The sequence below is a fragment of the Natrix helvetica genome, assembly GCF_964273705.1.
Source record: "Natrix helvetica genome assembly, chromosome: 11".
NCBI lineage: Eukaryota > Metazoa > Chordata > Lepidosauria > Squamata > Natricidae > Natrix > Natrix helvetica.
Window position 1 is genome coordinate 21,979,126 of NC_138562.1, and position 12,182 is coordinate 21,991,307.

Sequence of the window (12,182 nt, forward strand, 5' to 3'; positions counted from 1 at the left end):
AGGCTTCTATTCAGCCCAAAACAGCAATCTATTTATTTTGCAGTCTGGAGAGGGAAAGAAATGGTGGTTCCTAGCCCCCCCACCCCCCCAAATGCCAATTGTTTGCTTCTTTTTTCCTTCTAAAGCCTGCTTGGTTGCTGTTGTTTTTTAAATTAAAATCCATTTTTAGATGGCAACTGGCCAAATCCAACATAGACAAGGGTTGGTGTTTAGTAAGCTGGGCTTTACCAAGGGATGAAATACTACTGGTTTGGGCTGGTTCACCCAAAGTGGCAGTTTAAAAAAAAAGCTTAACAAAGTTAAAAAAAGTTCCTATGATCAGCTGAGCTGCGTGATGGTAGGAACTTTTTTCAACTTTTTTTTAGCATTTGGGATCTGATTTTGTCCCCAGGAGGCTTCCCTGAGGCCTGCTAGGCCAAAAACAGAGGGGAGGGGCGTGCTGTGAAAGAAAGAAAAAGAGAGAGAGACAAAGAGAGGGAGGGAGGGAGGGAAAAAGGAGAGGGAGGGAGGACCTGGCACTAGGCGCAGCTTCAGAGGATACCTAGAAATAGCACAGCAATCCAGGCCTGGAAGGGACCTGGAGGTCATCTAGTCCAACCCCCTGCTCCAGCAGGATATTGTTAAAGTGAGTTTCTTCTTTTGAACCCCCAGTCCCATGACTACATAGGCACGGCCACCCAGTCACATGACCCCCACCAGCCCCCACCCACAGAACCAGAAGGATATATATATATATATAATTTTATTTCACCACTGGCTTTACCCAGAGATGGCATTCAGCCGGTTCTGTCTGCTTCGGGCGACCTGGTAGCGGCTGCAGGACGCTCGCCCCCCTCTCCTCCTCCCCCCCCCCCCGATGTAATGTGCGACCTTCTGCGCCTAGGAAGAGGTAGGGAACAAGGCAAGTGAATCTCACCGCTGCCTTTCCCTCTTTGCTCAAGCGGCTTGACGAAGGTCCCTGTGGAGGATGGAGGATCTTGGGAGCCTCCTGGTTCTTCTGCCTGTGGTCATGTTGGAGGGAAAGGAGCTGCGCCTGATCTTTGGGAAGAGTTCGGTGAAGCTTCTTCCCCTGAGCTCCTCCTTCGTCGGCTTTTCTCTAGAAGGGGAGAGAAACAAGAAGTCCCTTGTAATCCAAAGAAGATCCCTTGCGAGGTCGGTGGAGTTGGCTTAGGACAGTCATGGAGAAGCCTTTTGGAAATGAGCGCCAAAAAGGAACGCGCCTGGGCCGCAACCTGGAAGAGGAGCTGCCCGGGGGGCGTGCGCGCGCTGGAAAACAAACTCCCGGTTTCCAGCCAGGTGGTCTCCCGGTTACTGGCGTGCTTGCGTGCATGACGATCAGCTGGCCGGGGCCCATGCTCACACCGGAAAATGCAAGACCAGCTCTTCCAGTTACCGGAACTGCTTGCACGCCTGGAGGCCAGCTGATCGGCCCCCGCACCTGCGCTCCAGAAACCTGGGAGAGGAATGGGTGACGCCACGTGTGCCAGGCGACATGGCTCGGCGTGCCACTTCAGGCAAGCATGCCATCACGGGCTTAGGCCAACCGTGCCTTTCATTTGAGAATCAGCAACAGCAGAGGCCACCGTCCGTATCGGAAATCACAGGGGACACTGGGAGCCTCAGGGGACGACCAGCTAAGCAGGAGCCAGCCGTGTGCAGCCGCCGCCAAAAAAGCCAATGCAATCCTGAGTTGCATTAACAGGGGGATACAGTCAGGATCAAGGGAGGGACTAAGGCCGCTCTATAAAGCCCTGGTAAGACCACACCTAGAGTACGGCATCCAGTTTTGGTCACCACACTATAAAAAATGATGTTGAGACTCTAGAAAGAGTGCAGAGAAGAGCAACCAAGAGGATTAGGGGACTGGATGCTATAACATACAATGAACGGTTGCAAGAGCTGCATGTAAATAGTCTAGGGAAGAGAAGGACCAGGGGAGATGGGATAGCAGCCTTCCAATATTTGAGGGGCTGCCACAGAGAGGAAGGGGGTCAGGCTATTCTCCAAGGCACCTGAAGGCCAAAGAAGGAATAGCGGATGGAAACTAAGCAAGGAGAGATTCAACCTAGAAATAAGGAGTAATTTTCTGACAGTGAGAACAATTAATCAGTGGAACTGCTTGCCACCAAACGTAGTGGATGCTTCATCGCTGAAGGCTTTCAAGAAGAGACTAGACAGTCACTTATCTGAAATGGTCTCCTACTCGAGCAGAGGGTTGGACTAGAAGACCTCCAAGATCCCTTCCCACTCTATTCTGATTGGATGCAAAAAATACTCCAAAGACGTCTCCTCTGCCCAACGACATCCGCACCTGTTGCATTCCTGCGTGTTGGACCGCATCCCCTTTGCACCAGGCCTCCTCCGGCTTCTCTCGGCTGCTTTTATCCTTCTGCCCGTTGCCTGGGGCCACCTGGTTCTCTGGGTGTCTCTTTTCAAGGTCCAGATGTTTCCGAAGCTCTTCCTTTTTCTGATGCTGAACACACACACACACACACACACACACACACACACACACACACACATATATATATATCCCCTTCCTTGTCCTCCCCCTCTCTCCCTCCCTCTGCCCCCCCCTCCTCATCCCCTTTCTCCATACCAAGCATAAATTTTAAATTAAGCTCTTTGTACATCTCCTTTTCCTCGAGATAAATAGATCCCAAATTATACCTTTCTGTGTACCAACATAGAATCGGGCAGGACTTAGCAACGGAAGAACAACAATATATTAAGAGAACTACACCATCACTTGAATCGTTCTAGCTACCAGCATCCTTTTTCTAAAGCAACGAGACGAATAGAACACCGTATGCCAAATGTTTGAAGACATTCAACCCTGGCTGGAGAAGTGAGGTTGGACTAGAAGACCTCCAAGGTCCCTTCCAACTCTGCTATTCTGTTATTCTTCGTCCAGTTGCACCTTTGCACTCTGACTGTGAACATTAGTTCTCACGGGGTTGAAAGTAAACAACTAGATCTGGCCGGTACTGAAGCAAGGAACAGATGGATGCTAAATCTCTTACTCAAGAGGGAATCCCTTCCAACATCGGTCTGTCTGTGTGAGAGAACGAATTAAAAAGAAGATGGAAAAATCCATCCATCCATCATCTATCTCATCCATTTCTATCATCTTTCTGTCCCTGTCTGACCACTAATATGATTTTCAAAAAAAAAGATAAATAGTATTTAGTGCAATAAAAAAAATGCAAATAATTTTTCTGCAGCCCACCCAAATTTTCTCATGGTTGGTGACCACTGCTCTACCCTACCCTACCCTACCCTACCCCTGCCCTGCCCTATCCTATCCCTATTCTATAAAAAGAAAACAAGAAAAGCAACAGGATGAGGTCAGCCAAATATAATGGAACCCAATCACAGCACCCCCCCCCCCAAATCAAACCCAGTTCCTACATCTTCCAGCTTCTTCCTCTGCAGTTTTTGCTCCACAATGCGCTTCTGCCTCTCTTCCAGGAGCCTTTTGTAGTTTTCCTGGTGTTTCCGTTGCTGGAATTGCAGGGGCTGCAAGCAGGGGGCATCCGAACGGGATTTGTTCTCCTGCTGAAGTCGGAGGAACTCTCGGCGCAGGGTAGATTCCCCCGGGAGATTCACAATGGAGCTTAATTTAAAAACACACATGGGTGTAAAATGAGAGAGAGAGAGAGAGAGAGAGAAAGAGAGAGAGAGAGAGAGAGAGATACAGAAAAAGAGAAAACGAGAGAAAATGAGAAAGAGAGAGAGGAAAAAAAGAGAGAAATGAGAGAAAAATGGAGAGAGAGCAAGAAAGAGAAAAAGTGAAAGAGAGAAAAAAGAGAAACAAGAGAGAGAACAAGAAAGAGAGAGAGAAATGAGAAAAATAGGGGGGAGAAAGGGAGAGAAAAAGAAAGGGAGAGGGAGAGAAAGGGGAGAAAAGGGAGAAAAAGTGGGAGAAAGAAAGAAAAAGAAAAAGAGAGAGAAAGAAGAGAAACAAAAGAGAGAATGAGAAGGAGTAAGAGAGAGAAACAAGAGAAAAATAGGGGAGAGAGAAAAAGGAAAAGAAAAAGAAAAATAGGAGGGGAGAAAGGGAGAGAAAAAGAAAGGGAGAGGGAGAGAAAAGGGGAAAAGAGAGGGAGAGAGAAAGAAAGAGAAAAAGAGAGGGAGAGAGAAAGAAAGAGAAAAAGAAAGAGAGAGAGAGAGAGAGAAATGAGAAAAATAGGGGGGAGAGAAAAAGGAAGAGAAAAAGAAAGTGAAGGAGAGAAAGGAGAGAAAAGGGGAAGAGAGGGAGAGAAAAAGAAAGAGAAAAGGAAAGAGAGAGAGAAGAGAGAAAAGAGAAGAAGAGGGGCGAGAAAGAAAGAAAAAGACAGAAAGAAAGTAGGAAGTGAGGGAGAAAGAAAGAAAGGATAATCAGTTTGACTAATTCTAGAATTAAGATAGCACAGCAAATACCAAAAAGCTCCCAGCATTAGAACATGCCAAAAGAAAAAAGAATAAAAGGGAAAAAAAAACCCTTCCTGCTTCAGCTCCCAGACTGGAACTCTCTTTTAGCAACTTTTCTGAATCCCAGCATCCGAAAGCTGATTATCTGTTCGCCAGAGACCTCCCTTCACCACTGCCTCCCCCAAACCAATTTTAGCATCTGTTCACACTTTGCATTCAACAGCAAAACCCTGGCAGAAGAACAAAAGAAGGATTCGGCTATTATGGTTTTTTCTGGAATTTGTGTATGGAAACCCATCTGCTGAGGTTCTGGGTGGTGGTGCAGGAGAGGACACGAAAGCCCCAGGAAAATGCAGCCCTGGGTAAGCTGAATGTCCTCAAAGAAATCCTCAGCGGTGGGAGCCAGGGGCCGGGCACAATTTCCATTTTGCTTTGTTTAAAGAGAAGGTGATGATGATGATGATTCAGCAGCGCTTGGAATTTGTGGCTCCTTATTAGCTGGCTCGTTCCTTTTCCCTTTCACATCCAACCCACACAGACTGTGGCCTGCAATATTTCTTTTCCCACCTTTTCTTGCAGAACCCAATTCACGGCTACGGCTGCCTGGGTCAGGCCTGGAAGGCATCTTTTGCATTGGGCCTTCAGCCTGCCACGTTTTCTACTGTGAGGAAATGGGAGTGGGGCAGAGGTGGGTTGGCCCCGGTTTGGCCGAACCGGTAGTGGCGGTGGTGGGAGGCTCTGCCCACCCACCCGGACGCTTCTGCATATGCGCTGAAGCATCGCGCGCACGAGAGAGAGAGCGTGTGCGCATGAGCGTACCAGTAGTAAAAACGGTACAAACATACCACTGGAGGGGGGATTATATAGAGTGTGGGTGATATGTAGTTAAAATAACATTCTTTTCTCAGAGAGTCAAGGGCATCTTGCCCTGCACCTGGAGGGGTGTGACTGGACGGCATCTCCGGTTGGAACAGTGCCGATTGGGCCATGTGACGGACATGTGGGTGCTGGGTAAAAGGGCTTGGACTTTCTTTTGGGTGGGGAAAACCTGGAAGCTTTCGGATTCAGGTTTTCCCAGATGTGCCAACATGACATCTCTAATAAAATGGAACTTTGAGGAAACTCGAGCCTCGTACTCTTTGTTCGTTGGGGGTCTTACTTGTAAACCTGACCACAATAGGTGGTCCAACCTCGGCAACTTTAAGACCTGTGGACTTCAATGGGCTGGGGAGAGGTTGGGCCCTTTTAGGAGACTATTCTGGAACTGTTCCGATTTGACCTGCAAATCCAAAAATCAAACCTTGGCTCTCCTTCGTCTTCGTTCAACTCGTCCCCTTCTTCCTCACTTCCACTGTACTCATATTCTGTTTCATCTAAAAAGAAAAAGAGAAGGACGGGAGGCAAAGTTATACAAAAGAAGCTGTCAAAAAAACCATTTTGCAGAATTAAGAGTACTTTTACTGGTTATGAAAAGATAGCAGCAAAGAAAAGCAAGGTCTGAGGCAGAAGCGCGCAAAATCATACATATCAATATTTGTCCAACCCCCTCCCCCCGGCAACCCCCATCCCATTGTCCAATCTGCAAATCCCTCAGGTGTCATGTGGGTTTCATCTCCAAGGAGCATCATCAGGTTGGTATGCAGGATGGTTGGCCTTGACCAACTCTACCAATGTGTATGTGTAAAAGAAGAGGGGGGAAGTACACATGGAGGAAAGGAATTGAGCTATCACATTGATCTGTCTGTCTGTCTCTCTCTCTCTCTCTCTCATCCATCTATCTATCTATCTATCTTATCTATCTATCATCTACTCTATCTATCTATCTATCTATCTATCTATCTATCTATCATCTATCTATCATCTATCTATCATCTATCTATCTATCTATCTATCTATCTATCTATCTATCTATCTATCATCTATCTTATCTATCAATCTATCATCTATCTATCTATTGCATCTTAAAGGTTGCCATTTGGGGAATTCTGGGAATTGAAGCCAACTCATCTTGAAGAATGACAGCTGGGCATCTTGGAGGTTGATTCCACACAAAGATTAACCATTTATGTCAAAGGGATCCCCAAGAAGAGATCAAAATGTCCACTGAGGCCCTGCGTTCAAAATCTTACCCCCTTTTTATGTCCATCACAAGGAGGCAACAAAGAGGTGGAGTTTGGGTCATGGACAACGTCTTTGAGCCTTCCTCTACTGCCAATTACGATCTGCCTTCCTTTGTCATTACTTGAGGTAAAGGTAAAGGTTCCCCTCACACATATGTGCTAGTCGTTCCCGATTCTAGGGGGCAGTGCTCATCTCCGTTTCAAAGCTGAAGAGCCAGCGCTGTCCGAAGACGTCTCCGTGGTCATGTGGCCAGCATGACTAAATGGCGAAGGCGCACAGAACACTGTTCCCTTCCCACCAAAGGTGGTTCCTATTTTTCTACTTGCATTTTTTACGTGCTTTCGAATTGCTAGGTTGGCAGAAGCTGGGACAAGCAACAGGAGCTCAATCTGTTACACAGAGCAAGGGATTCAAACCACCGAACTGCTGACCTTTCTGATCGACAAGCTCAGCGTCTTAGCTACTGAGCCAACGCATCCCATAGTACTTGAGGTAGAAACTGATTGTCAGACTTTAGTCTTCCATGCAAACAATTCTTTAAATTCAATAGTGAGAAGAACGTGGAGGGAATCACCTTTTTCTCCTTTTTTCTTCCTGGTCCTGTCTAGATGATCTCTGAGCAAGATGCGCACTTGGCGTTCGTTTTGCATGTCCCTGATGAAGGAATGTTTGAGCAGGGTCTCAGTCACAGGGCGATGTGTGTAATTTTTGACCAAGCAACTGTCGACAAAGTTGAGAAACTTTTTTGACCTAAAAAAAGAAGGAAAAGAAATCGGGAAAAATGATACAAACAATTTAACTTTATGAAGAACTTTCGTCGTCCTTTCTTTCTCCTACAAGGCCAGCAAAATATTTGGTCTCCCATGTTCTACTAAACCAAGATTTTGCTTTTACGGTGCCTTGTTAAACTAGCCTTATGGATAGTCTTATGAATGGCCTGCTTACTTTGACTTTCTTCCTCTTTGGAGGGGTTTTTCTGGTCTTTTAGTTGTGGGGTCCTTGGTGCTCTCTGAGCTTGGTGGTTTTCTTGCAGATACAGTTACAGATTAACAGAGTTGTAAGGGACCCTGCAGGTCATCTAGTCCAACCCCCTGCCCAAAAAGACCCTACACCCTTTCTGACCGATGGCAGTCCAGTCTCTTCTTGAAAGCCTCCAGGGATGAAGCCCCCACAACTTCCGAAGTCAACTTCTGTTCCATGGGTGGAGTGTTCTCCCTGTCAGGAAATCCCTCCTTATTTCCAGGTTGAAGCTCTCCTTGCTCAGTTTCCGTCCATTGTTCCTTGTCCGGCCTTCAGGTGCCTTGGAGAATAGCCGGACCCCCTATCATTCCAGCCAAATGGCTGACCAACATCTTCTTGGAAACCTCAAGTGATGGAGCACCCACAATTAATTACCCAGCTAGATAACATCATCAGTGCTACCAAGAGTAAAACATCGCTTCCACCAACACTGACAGAGCAAGCCAGTCAGATAGATATATAAGCAGAGAGCAAACCCCACTCCCTTCTAATACTGATGATGTTCCCTAGTTGGGTGATGAAAGGTCTGCAAAAAAAACCCCACAACCACACTCAAGAGAGCACCTGGACTTCAGTCTGAAGGACATGATGAGAAGGCAACTGTTGGGGAACCCATAAAGACCTTCCACCCTAACAAGAGACAAGTACACATTCATTATCATTGAAATCGATGCTTTACCATTTCCTGGACTTCAGTTTCGGGGAAGGGTTCCGTGGAATCAGAAAAAGGGCTCTCATGGGATGCATGTCACACAACGCTACAATAAAAAACACATCCATACAAACACAAAAGATTTTAAAAAATACTTTGAGCTGGGTTTACATCCCCACTCCCCATCACTGTTGCTTAAGTCCTCTAATCCTGCATAAAAGTAAAGGTTCCCCTCGCACATATGTGCTAGTCATTCCTGACTCTAGGGGGCGGTGCTCATCTCCATTTCAAAGAGCCAGCGCTGTCCGAAGACGTCTCCGTGGTCATGTGGCCGGCATGACTTAATGCTGAAGGTGCACGGAACACTGTTCCCTTCCCACCAAAGGTGGTTCCTATTTTTCTACTTGCATTTTTAACCTGCTTTCAAACTGCTAGGTTGGCAGAAGCTGGGACAAGTAACGGGAGCTTAGGTAGGCAGTAACTGGGACAAGCAAAAGCAGCGTTAGGGATTCGAACCACTGGACTGCCGACCTTTCAGATCAACAAGCTCAGCGCCTTAGCCACTGAGCCACCCCGTCCCTGCACAGTGAGATGCTAAAAAGCAGTCTGGAAGCTTCATCTGAACCAGGGGCTTTCAACCTTGGCCACTTTAAGACTTGTGGACTTCAACTCCCAGAATTCCCAATGCTGGCTGGAGATTTCTAGGAGCTGAAGACCACAAGTCTTAAAGTCCACAAGTTGGAAACCCCTGTTTCAAACAGTTTTTGTGACAATCTACTTGTGTGGCCAGAAACCACCCACATGAGGTGAGCACCATTGAGGGTTACATCAACACCAGGCAGCTCAGTCAAGCCCCATGCTGTCCCTTGTCTACACAATGCAGATCTTCCTGTCATCCCATGTTCTAAGCCCTCTTATGACCATCCATTAGCTTCCAGAAAACGCCTTGTCATCCATCCCAGGGCTCAAGGGTATCAACCTGCTTCTTCCTCTTCTCTCAGGCTCATCCTCCCAAACCACCTTTGATCCATCACTGCTGGAGCCCCATGGAAGACGCTGGCATTTAAGAGGCAGAGACTGGACAGAGGTGCTATTGGTTGTTCCTCCACCAATGAACATCTTCAGAAGGTTCTTCTCCCCATGGATACAGTGTCCTTTGATTGGCCAGAGAACATGTCTCTCATCCAGTTGCGTCTCTCAACTGGTCTTTGAGTGATAAGCAGTGTGAAAGTCAAACTCAGCTTTGCAATGCCACATTTACAATTCCAACTCAGCCAATCTACATAGGAAGGTTCTTCGCTTGCTCTGGCAACCACAAGAAAGACGACTACGAATGTGCAAAACATCTTGCTCCACTCCTCTTGCACTTATTTCTTCTAGCAAGACAAAGGCCTTGCACATTTTCACGATTCCCTTCAGCTGCTAACGCCTCACTATTTCCATACTAGCCTGTATCGTTTGACATGGAAAACCACAATTCTTGCAGATGCGACCCAGCATGGGGGGGGGGGGGAGAGAAGGAGATTTTTGTGGCTTAGAAGCCACACAATGACTTCAAAAGGGGGTAAGAAGGTCGTATGTAAGACACATACTGAGTAGCAGTTCCATTTGTTTTTTTTCTTTTAACAAGACAAGAGTTAGTTGGACACATCCTTTGATGCAAAGAGCAGAGTTAGTTGGACACATCCTTTGATGCAAAGAAATTACAGAATAATAAGAGTTGGAAGGGATCTTGGAGGTCTTCTAGTCCAACCCTCTGCTCAAGCAGGAGAACCTATACCATTCTGGACAAAGTTTTGTCTAATCTCTTCTTAAAAGCCTCCAGTGTTGGAGCATTCACAACTTCTGGAGGCCAGCTGCTCCACTGATTGATTATCCTCACTGTTAGGAAATTTCCCCTTAGTTCTAGGTTGCTTTTCTCTTTGATTAGTTTCCACCCATTGCTTCTTGTTCTACCCTCAGGTGCCTTGGAGAATAGTTTGATTCTCCCTTCTTTGTGGCAACCCCTGAGATATTGGAACACTGCTATCATGTCTCCCCTGGTTCTTCTTTTCATTAAACTATTTCCTGCAACCGTTCTTCATATGTTTTAGCCTCCAGTCCCCTAATCATCCTGGTTGCTCTTCTCTGCACTCCTTCCAGAGTCTCCACATCTTTTTTATAATGTGATGACCAAAACCAAACATGAAATTGTGATCATCATCATCATCTTTCAATGACCCCATAATCCCTTGTGGGGTGGAGTCTGGGGAACTGAATGGACCTAGCAGAGTGTTTAATGGCCGGATGCCCTTCCTGATGTCAATGCGGAGTTTCACTCAGCAGATATATTCCATCATGCACACAGAGAGAAATATCTGCTTCTACTGTACCTAGGATCGAACTCACAGCCTCCTGATTGTGAGGGGAGAGCCCCACCTCTAGGCCACCCCACCACTCCCAAACATCACATTGTGATACGGTTGAACTCAGGTGGTCACTGGGTTAGAAGCAGCATGCTGGAAGATGCCCCCACAAGCCACCAAGAGAAAGAGGCAGTCAACTTACGGGGAGCTCCTTCAGCCATTTCGATCGCGGTGATGCCCAAGGACCACAGGTCACTCTGGAAAACAAACGTTGTTGGCGAATGAAAAACAAGAGTCAAATAGGGTTTTCTTTAGGGATTTGTGTTTCATGTGGAGCTGGAGAACCAGATTAAGGAAGCCAAAATTTAGCTCAGTGAGTCTCATCCTAATTCATTCTTCCTCAACCTTGGCAACATGAAGTGGGGTGCCTCCTGCTGGCCAGCTGATTTTCGGGTCTCAGCTGTGCATGCGCAGGGCATGGGGCACATGCTGGAGAAGCACGCACATGAGGGGGTGGGGGGAGCAAGGGGGGTGCAGCACCCCCCCCGGTGCCCCATTTTGGTCCCAGGAGGTTGCAGGGATGGGGCACGGGTGGGGGTCACACACGCGCATGCACGGGGGAAGCATGGGGGGGGTCGTGCATGCATAAGCAGGGGGCGGGGCACACGGGGGTGAGATGATAAAAAGGTTGGCCATGATTGGCCTAGCTAATAATCAGTGTGGCCGACATGGGGGAACATCTCAGTTCGCCAGGAGTCATTCCCCGGCCGTCTGAAGTAGCAGCGAGCATCAAATGAAGGAGCATTGATAAAGAAAACCTTTGAGTATCTTCTTCCCTCTTTTTCCTGCAAAATAGTTTTTTATTACTACTATGCATGACTTTAAAGATGATGCTCGCTTTGCAGAAAAATTCAAAAGAGTTCCTGTCGCCCTTTTGCTACTCATTAAAGCAGCTCCATCTTTCTCCTTCAAAGTGGACAGGGCTCCTTTAATGAGTGGTCAAGAAAGGCCGAATTCGTGCAGGGTTGGAAGTCCCTTCTGAAGCATCCTTGGCTCCATTCCCTCATTTAGGGATTCGTAGCTTCAAACCGGAGCGAAATGCAGCTGTGCATCGATCAAGGAGGAAGGAAGGAAAGAAAGAAAGGGAAGAAATCAAGATGAAGCATAGAAGGTGAAACAGAAACGATGCTGGTTCGTAAGTCCAGGAGGGCTGCATTTCAAACAGAATAAAAGGCAATATTTATGACCAAAGGCTCTGCTAAAAGCCAAGCAGCTCATTCTGAGAAAAAAAGAGGAAATAAAAATACATTCAGCCATGTGTGTCTCTGTCTGGGCCCGAAAGAGAATTTCGGAAATGAGAAAAATCACTTAACCTTCTTTCCACTTTCCTGCTGATGACAGAGATAGATGGATGGATGGATGGATAGGTAGGTAGGGCAGATGGGCAGACATACAGATGGATAAATAGATGATGGCTGGATATGTGATAAACTCATAGAAGGATGGATAGATGGAGGCAAAGGTAGATGATAGATGGATAGATGCTTGGATAGATGGGTGGACAGAAGGATGGATGGATTGATAGACGATAGGTGGGTGGATGGATGGATGGATAGGTAATAAATTCATAG

At 46.9% G+C, this 12,182-nt stretch overlaps 1 protein-coding gene across 6 annotated transcripts in view; it reads right to left on the reverse strand.

The window, feature by feature from the left end:
• Positions 1-12,182, reverse strand: part of NRK (Nik related kinase) — a 93,274-nt gene that overhangs the window by 50,017 nt on the left and 31,075 nt on the right. For all 6 annotated transcript variants that reach the window (XM_081963762.1, XM_081963763.1, XM_081963761.1 and 3 more), the window contains 7 exons: positions 10,754-10,808; positions 8,234-8,312; positions 7,109-7,284; positions 5,714-5,786; positions 3,412-3,616; positions 2,312-2,473; positions 917-1,096 (listed from right to left, as the gene is read on the reverse strand). In XM_081963762.1, coding sequence (XP_081819888.1) covers positions 917-1,096; positions 2,312-2,473; positions 3,412-3,616; positions 5,714-5,786; positions 7,109-7,284; positions 8,234-8,312; positions 10,754-10,808 — 930 coding nt within the window. The remainder of the gene's footprint in view (positions 1-916; positions 1,097-2,311; positions 2,474-3,411; positions 3,617-5,713; positions 5,787-7,108; positions 7,285-8,233; positions 8,313-10,753; positions 10,809-12,182) is intronic.